This window comes from Hylobates moloch, unplaced genomic scaffold, assembly GCF_009828535.3.
Source record: "Hylobates moloch isolate HMO894 unplaced genomic scaffold, HMol_V3 SCAFFOLD_2, whole genome shotgun sequence".
NCBI classification, from domain to species: Eukaryota; Metazoa; Chordata; class Mammalia; order Primates; family Hylobatidae; genus Hylobates; species Hylobates moloch.
This window is the reverse complement of record NW_026652277.1, coordinates 118,203,545-118,227,245: the sequence shown is the minus strand read 5'-3', so window position 1 is coordinate 118,227,245 and position 23,701 is coordinate 118,203,545. Positions and strand designations below refer to the sequence as shown.

Genomic DNA, 23,701 nt, shown 5'->3' with positions numbered 1-23,701 from the left:
TGGACTATTGTCCAATGAACGGAAGTGCATTTGACACATGAAATGCCCAAGGGTGGAGGCTCTACCTCCTGTTAGAGTCCAGTTAACTTGGCTCACTGATGTCCAATGGCAGGTAGGTCAGAGGACTCACAGCCCATCTGAGTTTTTTCTCATGCAGAAAGGATATTGATTGGGTTGCAAGTTATTAGTGGTCACTGGGAAAAACAATCTTTCTTAGTTTCATCCTTGTTATCTTCCTCCTCTTCCTTCTATGTGAAATACTGTGCAAATGGCCATTGGAATGTAATAAAATATCTCTTAACTCTTCTCCTCTAGGGACTTAGAATCCACTGAGAAAGACAAGAGATAATCACTTGAAAAGTAAGGCTAGAGGTGGAAAGGGATAGTTCTTGCTTCCTTCCCCACAATACTCAGGAACTGGCCCTGGTACCTTCTTCATGAGGGGTAGGAACTTAGTCCTTGTGATCATTGATGTCTCCCTGTCCCCAGAACAGGGCCCCATACAGAAGAGACACTCAGTAAATATGTATTGAATAAATAGCTTTAGCAGTCAAGAAGGGCTTCATAGAGGCAAGTGGGAGTTAAGAAGAGCTTTATAGGCTAAGAAGAACCAAGAGAGTTTAAAGTCAATTCAGGGACAACTGTTTGGATGAAGCAAGGGGTAGATGAAGGAAAATTTTGAAGTATTATCAGAAAAATAAGTGGGAGCCACATTTTGGAGGATATTGCATTTCTGACAGAGTGCTGAGTCTATATGGTCCTTAGAAGGAGTTGATTAGAGCCGAAAAGCAGACCAGTGATGGGATCGGACTTCCCAAGCCTGAAAGACAAATTGCAGGTTCACTTCCTAAATTTTTACTGCTTATGTAAAGAACATTTTTTTAAGAAAGCTTGCCTTGAGTGGATGGATTATTTGATAGGAAGCCATTGTAATTTGCTGATATACATCACTGCCCTGTGTTTGATGGCAGTGATATTGTTGGAGCTGTTTTAGCTGGTTTCTATTCTTACTCACTTAAGAGACTTCTTGTCTCAATTATATTTTATCCATTTTAAATTGACAAGTAAAAAATGTATATCTGTGATGTACGACATGATGTTTCGATGTATGTATACATTGTGGAAAATCTAAATCAAACTATTTAACATGTGCATTACCTCACATACTCATCATTATGTGTGTGTGTGCGTGTGTGTGTTTGTGTGGTGAAAATACTTTTAATCTACTCTATTAGTGATTTTCAAGTACTGAATTATACTTTTGCTTTTGCCTGATCTTGCTATAGAAGAACCAATAGGGACAAAGAAAAGAAGATAAATGAATATTTGCTGATCCATGGAATGTGCTGGTCACTTTTATGTATATGATTTTATTAATTTATCAGGTTTTAGGCTGGGTGCAGTGGGCTACGCCTGTAATCCCAGCACTTTGGGAGGCCAAAGTGGGTGCATCACCTGAGGTCAGAAGTTCGAGACTGCCTGACCAACATGGCAAAACCCTGTCTTTACTAAAAATACAAAAATTAGCCAGGTGTTATGGTGGCTTCCTGTAATCCCAGCTACTCGGGAGGCTGAGGCAAGGAAATCTCTTGAACCCAAGAGGTAGAGGCTGCAGTGAACTGAGATCACGCCACTGCACTCCAGACTGGGTGACAGAGTGAGACTCTGTCTTAAAAAAAAAAAAAATTATCAGTTTTTATATGTTTCTCAATCCAAAGACTATTAAAAATGCATGTAAAAATTTTTAAAAGGCAAACCCATTAGAGAATCAGAGAAAGTGAAAAATAAGAAAAATAAAAGAAGCCAGTGGAGTTTGTTGCACAAAGTGCATGCCGTGAGGACTCTGTACACTTGCTAGAATTGATTATAAATCAGACTCAGGGCTTGGGGACTTTTGACTTTTAGTGCAAAGAGGGAAACGTGAGGAGCTATATGATTCACAGTGTTCATGAGATCAAAATAAATCAATTACCCAGGGGCAGCCCAGCGAGTTCTGGTACCTGAGAGAAAATTCTCCCATGAGTCTTCATAAAGACAACTCTCTAAAACATTTTATTTTGGTTGCCAGTGGAAAGGGTTGATATCCTCTTATGAAAACTGAGGAGTCTGACAAGATTCACTGCTGTCTAGAAGCCAGCAGAGGTTGTACCTATGGGCAGGCCAAGGCTGTCGCCTTCAGCCTCTAGATATCTCAAGTATACCTTTGCAATGAGCTTCCTAAGATAAGCTTCATACCACAGTCTGCAGTTATTATGTATGTTTATTTGTTTACTGTTTCTTCTTCCCAATATATTATAATCCACACAAGGGCAGGGTTTATAGGTATCTTATTTATTCTTACATCCCCATGTAGCACAAAGTCTGGTGTATATTAGGAACTCAATAAATATTTATTGAATAAAGGAAGGAATGGAAAGAACGGTGGTAAAGTAACTGAATTAACCTGTTGAGAGGAATTTTTAAGTATTTATAATCCTGCTTAAACTAGTTAGCTAACTTTAAAAATGCTTTGAATGTTTACCAGAATGATTGATCTTAGAACAGCTGAAAGTAGACATTCTCCTTATATTGGTGGTAGACATGCTACCGATAATCTGGTAGCATCAGATGACCACCCCACATAAGGAACCTGTAGAGTAGGTTGTTTAATTCATATCTCATCAAAGAGCTCACAGAAGTTCAGAGAATTTGAATTATGTGTTTATTTTCCACTTAACTAAAAAAAAATGAATACATTATTATCAGCACACTAGTTAAATGTTAGGCCTTGCTAGAATAATCCAGGTGCTTGTGGAAGCTAGTTATAGGGCTAACTTTTACTTGCCTTCTTTTCAAATTCGGATTACCATCATTCCTGATGAGAGTATGCATGAATCCATTTCCTATGGTGGCTGATTAAGGGCTTTGTCCTCCCACCCTGCAGAGACACAGAATACAAAGGGCTGCAGCTCTCCCTGGATCAGATCTCAGCCTCCAAACCAGCCTTCTCCTATACCAGTAGCTCCACCCCCACCATGACTGACAATAGAAAGGGGGCCAAATCCCGGCTCTCCAGCTCAAAGTCAAAATCCAGGACTTCCCCATACCCTCAGGTAAGTGCACTGCTGTTTTGCAACTTTCTTTATTTTGGCGACATGGTTTGAACTTGAAGTTGAGAAAGTATTAAAACTGTTTGGAATGAATTATCTAGTTTTAATAACTAAAACTTCTATAAATCTGGAAGGTTCTCTAAACTATCTGCCTCCTTTTAAAATAAGTGCTAGTACAAATTTGAAATAATTTTGTGGTTTACTGCATTAATATAAAGGTCATGAGGGTCTGGTTGTTGTCAGAACTATAAATTCTTTGTGATTTTGAGGAGATTGATCCTGAATTTCCCTCCCACCCAGTGAGTTACCAGAATGATGTAGCCAGCATAACAAAATACAGGAAACAAGAGCTCGATGCAGAAAAATGCGTCTTGGGACAGGAACTAAAGAAGAAGAAAATTAAGAGGGGGAGGCAAAGGGTCAAGGATGCATGTTCCCATGCAATTTCAACACAGACTGGCTATTTACTAGAAGGAATGAAATAAAGAGGGTCTTCCAGATGGCAGGAATGGTAGGAAAAGCAAATTCTTCTCGTCTTTGCAAGGTGGAGAGAAGATGAGACCCCGAGAAGTATTCTAGAAACATTGCAAAGTACAAATAGGATTCCTGGTTCTTGAAAGAAAAAAAAAATATTTTTCTGTTCAGTCACAGACATATAAACTAGACTATGTCAAGGTGTGTACACAGCTCTCCTGGCCTGAAGGAAGTAGGACAGGACTGAGAATTACCCACTCCCAATATCCTGTGGCCACCTCACCTCCTTCCTTCTCTTTTAATAGCATCGTGTCAAACCTCCTGCAGTTCACTAGAGTAGCTCAGGAAATGCTTCCTGGGCTAGTTTAAAACCAAACTGGAGGCTGGGCACGGTGGTTCATGCCTGTAATCCCAGCACTTTGGGAGGTCGAGGTGGGAGATCACTTGAGGTCAGGGGTTCAAGACCAGTCTGGCCAACATGGTGAAACCCTGTCTCTGCTAAAAATACAAAAATTAGCCAGGTGTGGTGGCATGTGCCTGTAGTCCCAGCTACTCAGGAGGCTGAGACTGGAGAATGGCTTGAACCTTGGCGACAGAGGTTGCAGTGAGCCGAGATCGCACCATTGCACTCCAGGCTGGGCGACAGTGAGACTCTCTCTCAAAAACAAAAACAAACTGGTTTCTGAGTCACTTATTCATCAAAGTGGCCTTTGTCATTTATTTTAAAATATATTTTGTAAGTAAAAATGACAATCCAGTAGGTATAGAAACTATTGTTTTCTTATTTGTCAGAGTTATGTTATTCTGTTGATATCTATAAGTGTATATGATTTGAGAAAATGTTGTTCACTGAAACAGTGGTCACTAAGAGGCTACTATTTGCTAGATTATTTTAGTGGCTTGGTGTATGAAGATGAGCACAACATGGTCTCTGCCTCTAAGAGACTTATGTCACATGGTTTGAAGTCTTCCACAGAAGATCAGGTTTCTTTACTCTGGCAAAAGAAAGGAGAGTAGACGTGTGATGCCCAGATGTTTTTCAGTGCACAACTTCCATTATAAGTACTGAGCACTTAACTTATAAAATATATATTTTAGTCAAAGTCACTGCAGAGAAGAAGCTGCTGCTTCTTCTTCTTTTTTTTTTTTTTTTTTTTTTTTTTTTGAGATGGAGTCTCATTCTGTTGCCCAGGCTGGAGTGCAGTGCATAACTCCCTTCTGGTTCAACGATTCTCTGCCTTACTTCCGAATTGGATTACAGGTGCCACCATGATAGTAGAGATGGGGTTTCACCATGCTGGCCAGACTGGTCTCGAACTCCCGACTTTAGGCAATCCGCTTGCCTTGGCCTCCCAAAGTGCTGGGATTACAGACGTGAGCCACCACGCTCGGCCAGGAGCTGCTTCTTTTTATGGAACATCTAATGAGAAGATTTTCTTATTGCTATCTTGTACCTTGGCAAGAGAGTTTTATGGTTTCTTTTTATTGCTTGGAAAGATGGATTATGGCTTTGGGTAGTTCTCTCCTTTAATATATAGATGTGTTGGACACATAGATGAAAGAAGAATTTAAATTAGGAGGTACTAAGTAGAAGGAGTTTGTCTATTGCTGTATAGAAACTAAGCCACAAAAATAAAATCTCCCTATTGGACCCCCAAATCCTCACTCTCTCTAGTCTTTGTTCTCTTTCATACTCAGCTCTTAACATCTAACATTTCTATTAGTTCACTCTAACAGGACGCTAAGTGTTATAAATACCATTAGACTATCCCTTCCATGTGGTGAGGGTGGGCAGAAAGGAGTTAACTGGAAAGTTATACACGTTCTATGATTTAAAGAAAAGGAACACAGATGAGTAGAAAGTGGAAAATTTTCTTTTTTAATTTTATTTATTTATTTATTTATTTTTGGAGACAGGGTCTCAGTCTGTTGCCCAGGCTGGAGTGCAGTGGCAAGATCCTAGCTCACTGCAGCCTCGAACTCCTAGGCTTAAGCAATATTTCCCTGTAGTATCAGCTTTCTAAGTAGCTGGTACTACAGGCACACAACAATGTGCCCCATTAATTTTTAATTTTTTTTTTGTTTTTTGTAGACATGGGAGTCTCACTTTGTTGCCCAGGCTGGTCTTGAACTCCTGGCTTCAAGCCATCCTCCTGCGTCGGCCTCCCAAGTGCCCATTTTTCATTTTTTCTCTCCAAAATTGTTCTTTCTTCTAGAAATGTTCTATGAAATGCACATGCACACACATATGTCCACATAAGATTTATCTTGAAGTTTGTGTATTTGTTATTGTGGTTAATGCTTATATAAACTAGTCCTTAGAATTTCAACCATACGTCTCATTTGAAATTGCACAGTCATAAATTAAGTTTACTTAACATTTATGTGCCTAGTTAAAGTTATTCTTTAATTGTGTTTAGTTAATCATGGTGCTAAATCAATCATTGACTGAGTTCCTGCTGCATGGGTTGTTGATAACCTAGAGATCAGAAATGGAGCATGCTATCCTTGATGTTATACAGACAAGCGAGCAGGCATTTACAGTGAATTGTCATAGGCTGAGTTTCCTCTGGGGCACACTGGAAAAGCATGATGTCCAGGACAAACTAATCACCGTTTCTGTTGGAAGAAGCAACTTAGAAGTCCTTCATCTTGAATTCTAAATTCTCAAAACTTTTTAAAATTAGCTTCTCAAAAATCTTATCTGGTCCAAATTGTTTGTATATTGTTAAGGAATAATTCACTTTTAATTTTCACGCATCATTGCTATTGTGTGTCTTTGACTTAACAGATGCTAGCTGAATACCTGCATTAAAAAGATACTTCTCTGGCCATCATAATAGTTGGTAGTTAGGAGTTGGATTAAAAAGTGCTAGACGATAAAGAAGTGGTAAAAGAAATATCCTTAAGCTTTGCGGTACAGATGAAGTCATAAATTATATACTGGAATAAGTATTATCTAGGAGATGGTGTATAAAAAAGACATTGCTGGTGGTGTAAGCAATATGGACTCTGGCCTAGCGGAGGAAAGTGTTGTGAAAGACCTGGCATTGAGGGTAGAACTCAGGTATATGAGCATAAGGGAGAGGAGAGGGGACTTCAGGAAGCCTAAGATTATGAGGAAATGCAGGAATAAATTGTTAATGTGATTGGGTCTGGAGGTGGAGTGGAGGAGGGTTGGTGTCTTTTAATGAGAGCAAAGAAGAAGTGATGTGTTTGGAAACATAGATTGGTACCAACTATATGCTAGGCCAAAGAGTTTAGAGTTTGTTTTTTTGAGAACTAGCAAAGGTTTTGAACAGGAAATGAGAGGGTTAATGTGATCGAAGCAAGGAAAACTATTTAGGGGACTAATTTTAATAGTCTGGTGTGAGTCTGTGAAGATCTAAACTAAAGTTCTCTCCTGAAATAAAAGGGACTGTAGAGGAAGAATGGATAGAATGTTTTATCCTTTGTTGCTTGTACCTTTTCTTGTCATAAATATATTCTGATCATTATGGATTTAGTTGGAAATTACACTTTTAAAGCTTACTTTTAGTAGTTATTGACACACATATCAGATTCTCCTTTCTGTGTTAATAGCTGCAAAATAAATTCCTTTTTAGTGACTAAATGATAAAGCTTTTAATTGTATTTAATTTTAAATATTTCTGTCCATTTTTTTCAAAAATAAGGTGACAGTCTTTTTTGTTATCTACGTATTTACATATTTTTGGCATGAAAATTCTCATCAAAATTTTCAAGAGGCAGTTTCCAGAGCAAAAGCAAAATTGGACTCATAGGGTAATGTCTTGTGCCTCTTTAGCTACTTAAATAAATAGTGATTTAATGATTCTATCACTATTATTCATTAGGCTTTTTGCTCTAATATGTATTAGGCATATCTAGATTTCTAACAGATACCTAACAAATGGCTGACAGTAACACTGCTTTTTGGAATTATTTAGGCATCCTTATACGAATATTCAAGACATGCACAAATTGTAATTTGCTACCACTGTAAGAATTAAAGAAAGAGGAGAGAAACATGAAGGGTGGCTCTCCAGTCAACAAGGACAGGTTTATTTTAGAAAATGAACCTGAGAGGGACTTCCGGCTGAGTTAGGTCAGAGCCACACTGTCTTACAGACTAAGAGTTTTTAAGGATTCAGGGTGAGAGAGTTTATTAGAGGATTGGACTGCTTCTGTGTCTCTTTGTTGTGCTTATCTGTGAGGGAGAGTTGTGTGTCTGTTCCCATACATCTTCATGCAGCTGCAGGCATCCCCCTGAGTCTGCTTTTAGCTTCCCTATCTTAGTGAACATGAAGGAAAAGGAATGTGTTTATTAAGGCCCCCTGTTTTACTGGGGCCAATTGTATGAGGGTGAAGTTTGGCAGTTACCCAAGAGACTTTCCCACTACCTCCCTCTGTGCCCAAGCTGTCTTATCTGTATTTTACTGTCTGCTCTTCCTGGCTGCTTGTAGTTAGAAGGAAAGTGATTTCCTTGAAATGCATAAGGCTAGAAAAGGAGCTGGAACTTAAAGTGGCGGTGTTTGTCCAAGATGATGGTGTTCCTGCTCTGTCAACCACCACTCAGTTTGTCTGCATTAATAGATGAAACTTTAGGTCCCTTTCTGGTATGAGATACCCTTAGGAATGATTTTAGACTTGATTATATTATGGCCACTTAATGAATGACTCAGTTACCTTTGTACCTCTGTACCTTTGTACCCAAGGTATTACTTGGGACAGGAGAGGTCAAAATAAAATTGTTTGGAATGGTTTTGGAAAAATTGTAAGAAATATTACAGTTAATTTCCAAGATCTGCCCATAGCTACTGTGCTGCTGTATGGTGGCAATCTTACCATTATGACAGTTGTATTTTATTATTATGACATTTGTTATGCTTATGAAAATAGCAATGTATTTTTCATAGTTCTGCTGAATTAGAAATACTGAGTTTATAGAATTTATTTCAAAGACTTTAGCTGCTAGAAATTGCTGCAATATTTTCTGTCTATTTTAATAAAACTAGTTATAGCTACATTAACACCAGTTGGATGTTATCTTGCCATGGTTTCGTCATGTCAATTATGAATAAATTGCCTCCTCATTCCAGAGTTTCCTTTTAAACTTCTCACTGGCATGTTTATAGTTACATTTACTACGAAAGTGCGTGCCATCCTGTTTTATCGTATCATCCTGCCCTCCTCTTGCCTTTTCCCTAGTCAGTAATAACCAATACACTATATAATTGAGTAGTAACAGTACCTACAGAAGACTGTATGCTTCTGAAATCTGAAAGTATTTAATCACTTGCTACAGATACACTGTAACACTTGCAGATTTTATTCCACATCTGTTACCTTAAATAATCCCACAGAACCCTCTTAATTTTCATTGCCTGCAATCTGGCTTCCTTTTGGTGAAGGTAGAAACTCTTCCCTTGCAAAGGTTTTCTCTGGTCTCAAAAATATACCAGTGACTACTATGCTGAGAGACTGACTTTTTAAGTCACAGATATCAGAAGGGTCAATAATTTCTTAAGCATAGTTATCCCTTTATACATAGCACTTCTACTGGTATAGCTATTCCTTCATTTCATGTTTTATATGTAACACCCAAATATGTAATCCTTGACCATTAACAACAAAAATTTTTAATGCATTTTGCCAGAAAAATTTAGGTTATCTTCCTATAAAGTCTTATATTAGATAGGTTTATTTGTATTTCCTGTCCATGGATAAATTTGAGATTAGTCTTCCTGTCCTGTTGAAATTTTAGGAGATTATTAGAGTAGACCTTTATAATCTTTTTAGATGGTTTTCATAAATGAATCTCAGATTATTATTTTAGAAAACATTTTACTCAGTGGGGTGAGGCCTCTGTAGTTTGGTTTTTACTAACTCTTGCATTTAGTTAAATACTATGATGTGCAATAAAGTAATACAGGTGAATTCTTAAGCGACTAGGGTCTAGTTGGGGAGGCAAAGCTAACCTGTTAGAGAAGAATTATAAGATGTCGTTGGTCATAGGGCCTCAAGGCCACAATTTCTACCCTTTTATTCTCTTGGCATATGACTGAGTCAAGGGGCAGACAGTGGTGTCCAGGGAGTGTTGGTTTCTGCCCATCCATCCCTTTTCACAAACAGGGTTTCTCCATGATTGCTTTATGAAATCATATTCTGTTCACACTATTCTCCATTAATTAACTTCCTTAGAACCCCAAATGTATTTGTCACCATCCTGTTTTTCTATCCTGGGTCTCAGGAGGAACCAGGGTGCCTTATTTCAAATAGGTTATAGTGAAGTCTGCTATGAAGGACACATAATCTTGCTGAGTGAATATGCATGGTAAAGGGGCACAGAGAAAGGGAACATTTTAGGAGACAGTGTGCAGAAGGGTAAAGAGATGGAAGGGAACTAACAGTAGGGATAGGCAAAAGTGGTTGTTTCCAATGCAGTTTATCTAAGCCATTATAGAGAACTTATTTGGCCTTCACCTTGTTTTGGAGCACAACAGTATAAAATAGATATTTATGGTAGATAAATTCATTACATGGAATCAGATATAGGATTGTATACCTTTTTGTTTGTTTACTTAAGTGGGTATATATCTTAGGTATAATAATTTATTGATGTTTATTATCATAACATCATAATACACACTGATACATGGCATTTAGAATGCATTCCTAATAGTGAGAATTTAAAGATGACAAATCTCACAAAAATTAAGTAAATGGATGGCTAGATTTAGTCACATTAGTTTTCTAAGTAAGGCAGCAGGAATTATTGAATAAGAAAAGACCAGTAAGAAGAAAAAATGAGAAAAAGTGGCATAAACGAGGAAGGTGAAATTAGACCTAGCAACAACAACATGGTAAAACGAAGAAATTTTGGGGCAGTAAAGGTAAGATTCATGAGGATAGGAGATGTTGCCCTTGGTAACCAGATTGCCTTGGCCACCTAGAAGTCCTTAGCAGATATTGAGTGAGTGCATGAGTGAATGGATGGATGATTCCCACCAAGGTGATGGGGTAGATGGAGAAAGAAGCAGGAGAGTGAGTGATGAGACGTGTTAAGTCCTGAGGATACCGTCCTCACCCCAGAGAGCTTACAGATTCAATGGGGAAGATTAAAATGTAAACGTTGTTAAAGCACATGTAGTATGAATGAGATAAAGGAACGTGGTGGTGTCAGTGTGGTATCTGTGGTGGTGGTGGTATGTGTTGGGAGTTGACCTGCCCTTCCAGCAATGATCTGGAGGTAGGAGTTGGGAGCAGATAGTGAGAGAACCAGTAGCCCCTAGGCTTAGAGAGCTCACATGTTAAGGGGAGTTATCAGCAGGATTGGGTTTATCCCTGTTTACAAGATTTGCAAAGGGGCTGCAAGATGACAGTTAATAAATTCCTGGTGTAGCTTGGGTGCCCCTTCAAGGACCAGTCTCATGATCACTCTCAACACCCAGCTGTGACCTTCCTTCCTTCCTTCCCTTCCTTCCTTCCTTCTCTCTCTCTTTCTTTCTTTCTTGAGACAGAGTCTTGCTCTGTCACCCAGCCTCAAGTACAGTGGCACTGTCTCAGCTCACTGTAACCTCTGCCTCCTGGGTTCAAGCCATTCTCCTGCCTCAGTCTCCCTAGTAGCTGGGATTACAGGCGCCCACCACCACAGCTGGCTAATTTTTGTATTTTTAGTAGAGACGGGGTTTCGCCATGTTAGCCAGGCTGGTCTTGAACTCCTGACCTCAGGCGATCCACCCGCCTTGGCCTCCCAAAGTGCTGGGATAACAGGCGCAAGCTACCATGCCCAGCCCAAGGTGTGATTTTCTATGCTTTCACCCATTTGATCTTCTTTCCCCCATTGCCTGTGTCCTGGGAGCTCCCTCAGCCTGGATGATTGTAACAGCATCTTAATTTTCTCCCTATTTTGGAAAATTTTCCTCCCCAGTCTGCCATGTCTCCCAGACCATGATCAGAGACCACTGATCATGTTAGTGCTTGGAGACCCACCACTGCCCTAGCTGTTCCTCAAGGTCATTTATAATTGGGCCCTAAATAACCTTCCCCACATTCTCTCTTGTTGGTCCCCTACCTGAACTTTGTGATCTAGGTAGACTGGCCTACTCACTGTTTGGTGAATGCCTTGTCTTTTTCTGCCCCTATGCTTGTGCTTATGCATTTATTTCTGCATGCATTGCCCCTATTTTTCAAAATTCTGCTTAAGGTCCAGATTGAGTGCCACCTCTTTCATAAAATATTGCTGAGTTATATTTCTCCTTTGGACCCCTATTTAGAATAATCTGCCTTCTAGACATGTCGTATCTCCTCTCTTGGACTATAATCTCTTTGAAAGTAATGACATGTCTTTTTCATATCCACCTCTCTCCCCCTCCATTCCCCAGCATCCACGTATTTACTCACTAAATGGTAATGGAATGAATGAATAAATAAATAAATTTTAAAAGTGTGTGGACACTTTGTTAATTGTCTGTGGAGATATAAAAACCCCAAGAGGAGGGGAACATACTGCTACTAAGAAATGTATAACCTCTGTAAAGAGACAAAACAACCTAGGGATGGTCTGACAAATGCCACATCATGTAATAAAAATCAAACACTGAGGAGGAATTAGATGTAGTAGACTCTAAGGGTTCTTTTGAGAGTAAAACTTTGAATGAGCACTCTCTGTCTCATACTCCAGGGTTTCCAGTCCTGAGCTGGGCTTTCTAGTCTTCATGTCCTCACTGTCATCTCCAGTACAAAACAGAAATATGTGACAGCTGATATTTGCTTCGTATGTGTGTTTTGATAATAAAATAATTGCATTGGCAGTTGAGCGGCTGTGTAGGAAATGCCATTTGACCCTATCTTCCATCTCAGTTACCCATGTTTGTTTATGGGCTCAGCCCTAGTTCCAGGGCTCAGTTCTCATGATAACTAGTCTCTTTCTAGATTACATTCTTATTCTTCTAATAGTTTATATGCATTTTTTTGTTCTACATCTTTAATAGTGTTATGCTTATGAAAGATAGATTTTCTTCACAATAAACGGAAAATATCTTAAACTATTTTCTGTTTGTTGGGCTTGGTTTTTGATATTCTGGACATAAAAGGTCTTGTGAGGGTCAGGTTCATTCATAATGTTTCTTGACTCTTGTTCCCTCCTCACTGTCTTTGTCTGGTTTCAGGCTCTCTGGAAGAGGACATCACATTTAGAGAACTTCATCTGCCTCTTTATTGTTCTTTTGGTCTCTGATCATTCCTGCCAGGATAAGATTCCTGAAATATGATTTTCATTATGCCTTACTTTACCTGCTTAAATACCTACAGAGCCTCCTCATTGGTTAGAGTATGACATCCAATCTTGCCAGTCTGGCCCATTGCCTGCCTCACTCTATCCACTCCAGTCCACCTGCCAACCCTGCCCCCGTGTCAGCACTCCACTCTAGCTAGAGTCTGTTTACTCTGCCTGAGGATAACTTGCTTCTCAAATCCTATCCACCCATCAAAGCACAGCTGCAGCTGTGTCTCTCATCCTTACAGATTCCTGGATATACGTCATAATTTATGTTCAGCATGTCACAATTCCATAGTGTAGTGTGGTTTGGATCTGGGGAAGAGTTAGTGCCAAAAAAGAAATCAGGCAGCGGGTGGAGCAACTGTGCTAAATCAAATGGGAAGCCTCTGCTTATGGCTTAATGGAAGTGATGCTGCAATTTGCGATTCTGCTCCCCAGCTTAAAAGAAGAGAGGAGGAGAATGGCTGAATATACTATCAAAATATATCTAGGGAAATTTATTTTAACAAAATCTATAGAATAAAATATTATTAAAACTAAAGAGTAAATTTAAAGAGAGCAATGCCTCATTTGACAGTTTATGGTGGGATTTGACCCTTCTAGAGTTAATGAAGTTGAATTTGGATATCTTTAGCTAAGAAATATAGATTTCCCTAATTCTTCCTTCTTCGACAGATTTTTTAGGAAACTCCCTTAGTGTATTATAGTGCGTGGAATTGCTTTGTTTTTCCATAAGGTCAAGGTTCTGATGCAGAATATACATTTTTCTTAAGCTCATGCAGAACATTTTCCAGATAGGTCATATGTTAGTCCACAAATCAAGTCTTAATAAATTCAAGAAGGTTGGACTTATATCAAGTGTCTTTTCTGACTACAGTTGTATGAAACTAACAATAAGTAACAGGAGGAGAATTGAAAAATTTGCAATTTCATGGAAATTAACAAACTCCTGAACAACCAATGAGTCAGAGAATAAATAAAAAAAGAAATAAAAAATATCTTGAGATGAATGAAAATGGGAACACAATGTATAAAAATGTCTGGGTTGCAGCAAAAGTAGTTTTAATAGGAAAGTGTATAAACACTTACATTAAGAAAAAAATAAAGATCTCATATAACCCAACTTTACACCTAAAGGAACTATAAGGTAAAGAACAAATTAGACTGAAGTTTAGCAGAAGGAAGGAATTAATAAAGGTTGGAGCAGGAGTAAATGAAATAGAGAATGGAAAACAATAGAAAAGATAAATAGAAGTAAGAGTTGGTTTTTTGAGAAGATCAACATAATTGACAAATCTTTAGCTAGACTAACCAAAAAAAATGATAGGGGACACAAATAAAAAATTATAAATGGAAGAGGAAATATTATAGCTGATACTACAGAAATATCAACGATTATAAGAGACCCCTATGAACAATTATATGCTAACAAATTGGATAACTTACTCTTCTGGATAAATTTCCAGAACATACAGCCTACCAAGACTGAATCATTAAGGCATAGAAAATCTGAACACATCATACCTAATGTTAAATGACGAGTTAATGGGTGCAGCACACCAACATGGCACATGTATACATATGTAACTAACCTGCATGTTGTGCACATGTACCCTAAAACTTAAAGTATATAAAAAAAAGAAAATCTGAACACATCAATAGTGTGTAAGGAGATTAAATCAATCATCAAAGCCCTCCTAAACAAAACAAAGCCTAATATCAGATGACTTCGCTGGTGAATTCTACCAAACACTTAAAGAATTAATGCCAATCTTTCTAAAACTCTTCCAAAAAATTGAAGAAGAAACATTTCCAAACTCATTTTACAAGGCCAACATTACCCTAATACTGAAGCCAAAAAGGACACCACAAGAAAAGAAAATGACATGTCGGTATCCCTGGTGAACACAGACACCCAAATTCTCAACAAATTACTAGCAAATAAAATTGAACAACATATTGAAAGGATCATACACCATGATCAAGTGGGATTTATCCCTGGGATGCAAGGTTGGTTCCATCCACAAATCAATAAATGTTATATACCATATTAACTGAATGAAGGATAAAAATCATGTGATCATCTCAATAGATGCTGAAAAAGCATTTGATAAAATTCAACATCCTTTCATGATAAAAACTCTCAACAAATTAGTATAGAATAAATGTAACACAGCATAATAAAGATTATATAGGGCAGGCTAACATTATACTCAATGGTGAAAAGCTGAAAACTTTCCCTCTGAGACCAGGAATAAGAAAAGAGAGAAATAGAAAAAAAATTCTCAAATTCATATAGAGCCAAAAAGACCCCGAATATCCAAAGCACCTCTTGAGAAAGAAGAACAAAGACGAATGCATCACACTTCCAGGCTTCAAACAATATTATTATACAAAGCTATGATAATCCATACAATAACAGTACCAGCCTTAAAACAGACATATACCCCAGTGGAAGAGAACAGAGAGCCCAGAAATAAACCCACATATATATGATCAACTAATATTTGACAAAGATGCCAAGAATGCAAAAAGGGGAAAGGATAGTTTTTTCAATAAATTGTGCTGGGAAAACCACATATCTACATACAAAGAATGAAATTAACTTGAATGGATTAAAAACCTACATGTAAGGCCTGAAACTATAAAGTTTCTAGAAAAAAACATAGGGAAAAAGCTCCTTGACATAGGTTTTGATAATGATTTTTCAGACATGACACCAAAGCACTGACAACAAAAGCAAAAATAAATCAGTGGGAGTACATCAAACTAAAAAGCTTCTGCATAGCAAAAGAAACAATATAATGAAAATGCAGCCTTTGGAGTGAGAGAAAATATTTGCAAATCATATATCTGATGAAGAGTTAATATCGCAAACATATAAGGAACTTGTACAACTCAATAGCAAAATAAACAAAAGAGAAAAGCAGAAAAAAGAAAGAAAAGAAGAAGGAAATATTTGATTAAAAATGAGCAAAGGACCTGAATAGACCTTTTCCTGAAGAAGGCATACAAATGGTCAACATGTACATGAAAAGGTGCTCAGCATCACTAATCATCAGAGAAATGCAAATCAAAGCCTCAATGAGATATCACCTTGTACCTGTTAGAATGGCTATTATTAAAAAAGATAAGAGTTAAGTGTTGACAAAGATGTGTAGAAAAGGGAAACCCAGGCAGTTAGTGGAATGTAAATTGGTACAGCCATTATGGAAAATGGTATGAAATTTCTTCAAAAAATTAAAAATAGAACTATGATATGATTCAGCAACTTCACTTCTTATATACCTGAAGGAAAAAAAAATCAGTATGTTGAGGAGATGTCTGCACTCCCATGTTTGTTGCAGTGTTACTCAAAATGAAGACATGGAAACAACCTAAATGTTCATTGATGAATGAGTGGATTAAAAAATGTATCTATGTACAGTGAAATATTATTCAGCCACAAAAGAAGGAAATTCTGCCATTTGCAACAAAATAAATGAACCTGCTAAGTGAAATAAGCCAGATAGAGAAAGACGAATACTGTATGATTTCACTTATATATGGAATACTGTATGAATGGATTAAAATTATATATATACAATGAAATATTATTCAGCCACAAAAGAAGGAAATTCTGCCATTTGCAAAAAAATGGATAACCATGCTGAGTGAAGTAAGCCACATAGAGAAATATGAATACTGCATGATTTCACTTATATGTAGAATCTAAAAAAATCAAACTCATAGAAACAGAGAATGATAGTTGTCAGGGCTTGGAGGGTGGGGGAAGTGTGGAGACGTTGATCAAAAGGGTACAAACTTTCAGTTATAAGATGGATGTGTTCTGGGGATCTAATGTAGAGCATGGTGACTATAGTTAATAATATTGTATTGTACACTTGAAAGTTGCTAAGAATAATCTTAAGTTTTCACACCACACACAGACAAAAGGTAACAACGTGAGGTGACGAATGTGGTAACAAACTTGTTTGTGGTATTCATTTCACAATGTATAAGTATATTAAATTTATGGTGCTGTATGCCATAAATGTATACAATTTTATTAGTCAATTATACTGCAGTAAAGCTTGAGGAAAAGGTCCTGATGTATATTGTTTAATATAGTTTATATTATTTTAGTTTTCCTCATTTTTACTGTACTTGACTTAGAAGAAGAAAAGGTAGACTTATCCTTCCATTCACAGTTGCTCAACTTGGTGGAGGGCCTTTAAGCTTCAATTTCTTTTTACAAAATTACAAATCCGATAGACCTCATCTTTCAGCGTGCAGAAGATTGGTAATATGCCTGCCAATCTGTTGGCCTAGTTCTAGGACACTCCCAAGAACAGCTTGGGCAGTCCATGCTTTGTCCAAACACAGAATAAAGCAGTAGAAGACCAAACAAAGCTGCAACAAGGGGTTGGAGCAGGTGGCACCACCTGTACCCATCTAATTCAAACCCATTTAATCTGCCACTTACATGTGAAAAATCAGAGAGTGAGTCAGAGCATCAGCGAAAGGATCAAAGTGATTCTGGCACATGCCTGAAGCCCATCATGGAAGATGGGCTACTTTAAATTAAAATTAGTGCTACTGGTTCTGGAAATCCAGGATTTTACCCAGTGGGCTGGAACTATTTCTATATTATCTATGCAAGTTGGGATATACTTAATCGTTTACGGCTGTGGATGCCATGACATAAAGGACTTAATTAAATACTTATTCTAATTTGCTGTTACCTGATTAAAATCTTCAGTGCAATGAAAACGCTTGCAAGTCTTTAAGATGTCACCTTTGGATTTACAAAAGGGATGGATTGTAGATTTCATGGTTTGGGAACAACTCTCTCCATATGGAATCCTATAGGAGATTCCTTATAGAATTACATTGAAGGAAACCCAGCGCTGGGTCCTGCGTGCTGATTCCCTTCCAGCTGTACATCACCCTGACAGCTAATGAGATGTCGACTATGGTTACTTTTCTGTGAGAAAAATGAGTGAACCAAATCCCAGGAACATTTTTGTAACTTTTTTGGGGGATGGGGTGGATTAAGAGAAGGCCTATGACATTTCAAACCACATTTGAGGCATATTTTTAAAGCTTCCCATGTTTCTACTTCACGAAATATATCAGAGAATTTACAGGTATAAAAGATTTCTTGCCAGAATATTTTTTTGAGCTAAATATGACTAAAATATGGATAAAAGGTAAAAAATCACAATAAATAATAGATTAAACTATAAATGAATCAAATTATAAAATAATGGGGGCAAATCTTGTGAATAAATACTTTAAAATTGGTTTTGGGAAGCTGATAATTCGTATTATTCTTTAAAATAAAGGAAGAAATGGCCAAAATATTTAAAACTTCTATTAACCGAATTTTGATTCAGTATTTGCCATCTAATTATTTATAGTATAAATGAGTATATTTACTGCTCAGTTCCTCTAGCAAAATTATCCTCAACTCTGGAATGTGACTAAAGATTGATCTAATTTTTCTTTTAGAATATATTCTCCAACTTTTCTTGAAGTTTTTTAAAGCTTAATTCTTTAGGAACTATATGTAATTGAATTAAATTTCATAAGCATATCTCAGGAGGGTTCTTTTCCAACGCTAAAAATTTGTGAGACTTGTCTATAAATCATATTATACTTGATTTTTATTAATATATATTATATAGATTTATTCTTGCTCTTTATTAATAAGATAATAAATTAGAAATGAAATGGCAGCAAAAATTTCTATTATTTGTAGGAGTGCAGGAATGTAGAAAATAATTTCTACTTGATATTCTCTTTGCAGCTTTATTTAGTTGTGTTTTCTAGGTAGTAAAATTTTTCAAGTTAGAAATGAACTTTATTATTTGCTGTTCAGTTACATTATCACAGGCACATGGTTTCCATCAGCCTCTCAGATTAGCAAAATAAGTTGCATTATTGTCATTTAAAAATACATTTGATTCTGACAGTTTTTCTCTTACTCCTGTGTTTATCCTTGAGAAAACTCCTGGCAATTTCCAATGTGTGTAAGCCAAAGCCATTCTTTATAGTAAACAGGACTCCTGTTTGAGGGAAGCATCCCGAGAAGTGGGGGTTATTTTAATGGACATGCTGTATTACTTTAATCTAACCCTTTCACCATCTGTTCTTCCCATAACAGTGAATGAAAAAAAAGAACATATTTTATGTTTCAGGGTTACATTAGTAAAAAAAAAAAAAAAAGATAAAAGTGATTTAAAAGCATGCATATGTTCTTAGTACAATGCAGTCTGCATCTGTGATTTTTCTTTTCTCATGGTTCAGACACAAATCAAGAGGAAAGCTGCTCATGCCTGATAGAGTGAAAGTTTTTCATGAAAAACAGGACTTTACCAGAAGAGGGTCTCTTTATATATTTTACAGCTATAAATGATAAAAACCTCAATGAGCTGCCAGAATAAAAATAGATAACTGTGACATCTATTATTGGAACATCTGGCATTTTTCCTGGGCTGGGTGGTTGCTGCCACATCCAGATGAATGCAGAGCACCTGTCTGGAACATGCTGTTGAAGCAGGAATTAATCTTATGACTGTAATCAAAAGAAGAATACCTATGGGTGTACTTGTGGTACGAGACTGTTTGAGTGATTAGAAGACATACCTAAGGGTGTGTGGAGGTGGTTTACGGGGTGTAGAGGCTGGAGAAAGTCGTAAAAAGATTCTTGGGGACCTGAAATCTATTATTGCGTAGGGGGTAGGACACTGTTGTCTTTCTTATCTAAGTATAGTATATCGAAGTATGGGACAGTGAAAAGAGTAAGGGTTCTGGAATTACATGTCCCCTCAAACGTCATAATCATGCAACTTTGGGCAAAAAATTTTTTTCAACCTTATTTGTTATGTCTGTAAAGGGATTAATAATACTTTTAAGATGTTGTTAGCATTTAATAAAACAATGTCTACGGAATCTGCATAGTGACTAATGCATAGCAAGTGTTTTATAATGGTAACTATTGTTGTAATGGGTATTAGTTAGCATAAGCAAATCATATAGTAAGTTGCTTCTTGATAAGTCACAGTTCTTTTCCTTTTTCCTAAATAACTTATTTACTAAAGTTTCTTTGAACTCCTGTTTTGTTTTTCTCTCTATTCAGGTCTTTGCCTTTTCTAAAGTGTATTAAAGTTATATTCTGTGCATTATTTATATCCCTCTTAATGTGAACACCTCGAAGGTGGGGCTGTATTTCTCCTACTACCTGGCATGCCGCCTTGCAAAGCAGGCACTTAATAAATATTAGAATGAATGTTAGAATGAATTTTTGTAAATAGATCCCATTGGGTGCATATTAAGCCCCAAGGGATGGCTCAGGCCTTTAACCTGATGAACTATCAGTCTCTTCTAGAAGGAATGATTCTGTTATAAGCCGAATTCCAGAGAAGAGCTGGGGGACTGTGGATGTCATCTGAAATCCAGTTTTGGCAGTCATCTGAGCTTTTTGCTTGCCAGCCTCAGCCCACCTTTGGTGGCTGGCATTTGGTTGCATGTTTCATGAGAACAAGGGCATCCATCATCTGACTCATATTTTAATTTGCAAAATGAATGCTTGTTTTGAAAATTAAAACTTAAATATGAAATTGAGGTAAATTAAGGTGCATCGTATTCAGAATGACAAAAAATTTTCTAAGAAGAAAGAGGTTTCAGCAAAATTAAAGCTAGATTTTCACTGAACTTTCTTAATTGATTGGTATAATCTAATGAAAATAAAGGAATAATTCAGTTTCTCAGCTTTAAATATAAGAGAAAACATTGTTATCTTTTCAAAGGAAGAAGAGCAAATACTCTCTAGCTCATAGAGCATGACCGTTTTACTTGAAAACAGTCAATACCGGCTGGGCGCGGTGGCTCACGCCTGTAATCCCAGCACTTTGGGAGGCCGAGGCGGGCGGATCACGAGGTCAGGAGATCGAGACCATCCTGGCTAACACGGTGAAACCCCGTCTCTACTAAAAATTCAAAAAATTAGCTGGGCGTGGTGGCGGGCGCCTGTAGTCCCAGCTAGTCAGGAGGCTGAGGCAGGAGAATGGCATGAACCCGGGAGGTGGAGCTTGCAGTGAGCCGAGATCGCGCCACTGCACTCCAGTCTGGGCGACAGGGCGAGACTCCGTCTCAAAAAAAAAAAACAACAAAAAAAAAAACAAAAGAAAATAGTGTCAATACCAACAAAGGCTAGGAGAACCATCCACAGGCTTGCATGAACCTAATTGACCATGATTCTACCCTCCTTTCCACTCTTAAAACACATCTTTAGGCTCTTAATCAAAGTGTAAATGATGAAAACTGTTGGTACCAAACTACCTTCCAGCTTTGAAAACTGGAGTATTTGGAAGAAAAGGCCCTACTATTTAGATGACTGGCTAGTGGCCTGATTTCTTTCTGCAGTTAGGAATATTAATTTTTTTTAATCCTTTAACATATATATCTTATCTTTTACCTGCCTATAAGATGGTACTGAAAACATGGTTTTTCTAGACAATATAGTCTACAGCAGAAAATAATTTTTACAAGATGGTAACCATTTCTGTTTACCTAAGTGAAAGTGATTAATCAAGGACCTTTACATGACACATACATATCTGTACCATTTGTATTTTTTAGTGCTGTTATACGTATTATTTTTTTGATTCTTACTGCAATCCTATAAGGTAGTCAGTTCCTGTTCTACAAATGGGAAAATCAAGGCCCAAGAAAAGTGATCCTTCGCACAAGTCATATGAAATGGCAGTAGATCAGGATACGCCCATGTCATCCAAGGTTTGTTTGTACTGAAATTCCTAGTTGATAACTTTATATCTTCATATGCAAAATATTAATAGTCAGATATAAAAACAAAGATATTTAAACAATTAAATTATCGCTTTATTAAAACAAGTTTCCATTTCTTCAGAAAAATGTTGTTTAAAAAAAGGCTTTGTCTGAAATGATTCTATAAAAATAAGACATAAGTTTACTATATGGGCTTTTTCTGATGTTCAAATATTTATTTTAAAATGATTACATACTTTAAGAAAAGTTGCAAGAATACTAGCAACTACACTAGGTTCACCAGTGCTTAGCATTTGCCACATTTGCTTTATCATTTTTTTTCTCTTTCCCTTCCCTCTGCCCTCATTATTATTTATTTTTTTTGAACCATTTTAGAGTAGGTTACATATATCATGCCTGTACCTAAACCTTAATACATCGATGTGTATTTCCTAAGGACAAGAATATTCTCTTATATAACCACAGCACAATTATTGATATCAGAATATTTAACATTCATAAGATGCTTTTTATCTAATCTTACAGGTGTAAGATGTAAGATTTCTCCAGTAACGTCCATAATAGCATTTGTTATTTTCTCTCTAGTACAAGACTTAGTCTAGGAGCCTATATTGCATTTAATTTTCATGCCTCTTTCATCTCCTTTAATCTGAATAGTTCTTTAGCCTGGCCTTTTCTTCCATATTATTGGCATTTTTGAAGAACACAGCCCAGTTATTTTACAGAATGTTCTTCAATTTGAGTCTGTGTGCTTATTCTTCATGGTTAGATTCTGGTTATACATTATCCACTATCCACTGGAATACTTCATTAGTGAGGCTGTGTCTTCGGAGTGTCTGTCACATCCAGAGGCACATGATGTCCATCTGTTCTGAGTTGGTTGGTGATGTTAATTTTGATCACCTGGTGAAAGTGTCATTTGGTTTCTTTACTGTATAATTGTTTTTTTTTCCTTCTAATTAAAAAGCAATCTGTGGGGAAACCCTTTAAGACCATAAAAATAGCCTATTTCTCAACAGTTTTTCCCCAAGATTTATCATCTATGATCATCTGTGCCCAAATAAATCTTTATTGAAGTGATTGCAAAATGTATATTTTCTAAGTTAACTACTCCCTCCATATTCATCAGTTGGCACTCTACTGTAAGGAAGATTCCTTTATGTTTCCCCATTTATTAGCTAGTGTGTTTATCAGTTTGGACCCATGGATTTCTTTAGTGGGTTACAATTTATTCATTACTGTCATTTACTTTTGCTTAAGTTTTTCTGTATTTGGCCCAAGGGAATTCCTTCAAGCTGGCTCCTGTGTCATGTTGACATGTCCCTATCATTCCTATGTAAAGCTATTCAAAGCTGTGTATCCCATAGGTCTGGATATGTAGTTTTTCCCTCCAGAATTCTATATTTAATTTACGTAATTTGTGTTTGCCTATTTTCCCCAAGGGTTATTTAGAAGTTTTTTTTTCAGGTCGAAGGGTTTTTAAAAATTTTGTTTTTAATTTCCATTTTTATGCATTGTGATCAGAGGGTGTTCTTTGTATTTCTACTCCATGAAATTTACTGAGGTTTCCTTTGTGACCTAATATTTGCTTCGTTTTGATGATTGGGCATCTACATCAAGAAGGTTTCTTCTTTATTATCAGTATGTGAAGTGATATATAGCCATACAATTTAACTGATTGGTTTTCTTTTTTTAAAAAGTCTTCTGTAGTCTTTATTATTTTTAAAATTTACTTTACTCTGTTACTGAGAGTGGTATGTTAGTCTTTTACTTGTCAGGATGTTTCTATATCTCCTTTGTATCTCCTATAGTTTTTGCTTCATATAGATGGCATTGCAATGTTATTTGATGCATAAATATTCATAACATTTCTATCTTCATTGTGAATTCCGGCTTTTAGCAACATAAAATGTCTTTTGTTTTGTTTGTTTTATTTAATGCTTTTTTTAAAGCCGGAGTTCTACTTTGCTTGGTTTTACAGTCCAAACTCTTGGTTTCTTATTGTCTACATTTGCCTTGTTTATGTTTGCCTTTCTCTTTATTTTTAGCCTTTTGAAACTGTGTT

The 23,701-nt window shown here is 36.9% G+C and overlaps 1 protein-coding gene across 2 annotated transcripts in view; it reads left to right on the top strand.

The window, feature by feature from the left end:
• The window catches only part of SIM1 (SIM bHLH transcription factor 1), a 78,116-nt gene that overhangs the window by 39,567 nt on the left and 14,848 nt on the right, over window positions 1-23,701 (top strand). For both annotated transcript variants that reach the window (XM_032165103.2, XM_032165112.2), the window contains exon 10: window positions 2,924-3,092. In XM_032165103.2, the coding sequence (XP_032020994.1) occupies window positions 2,924-3,092 (169 nt within the window). The remainder of the gene's footprint in view (window positions 1-2,923; window positions 3,093-23,701) is intronic.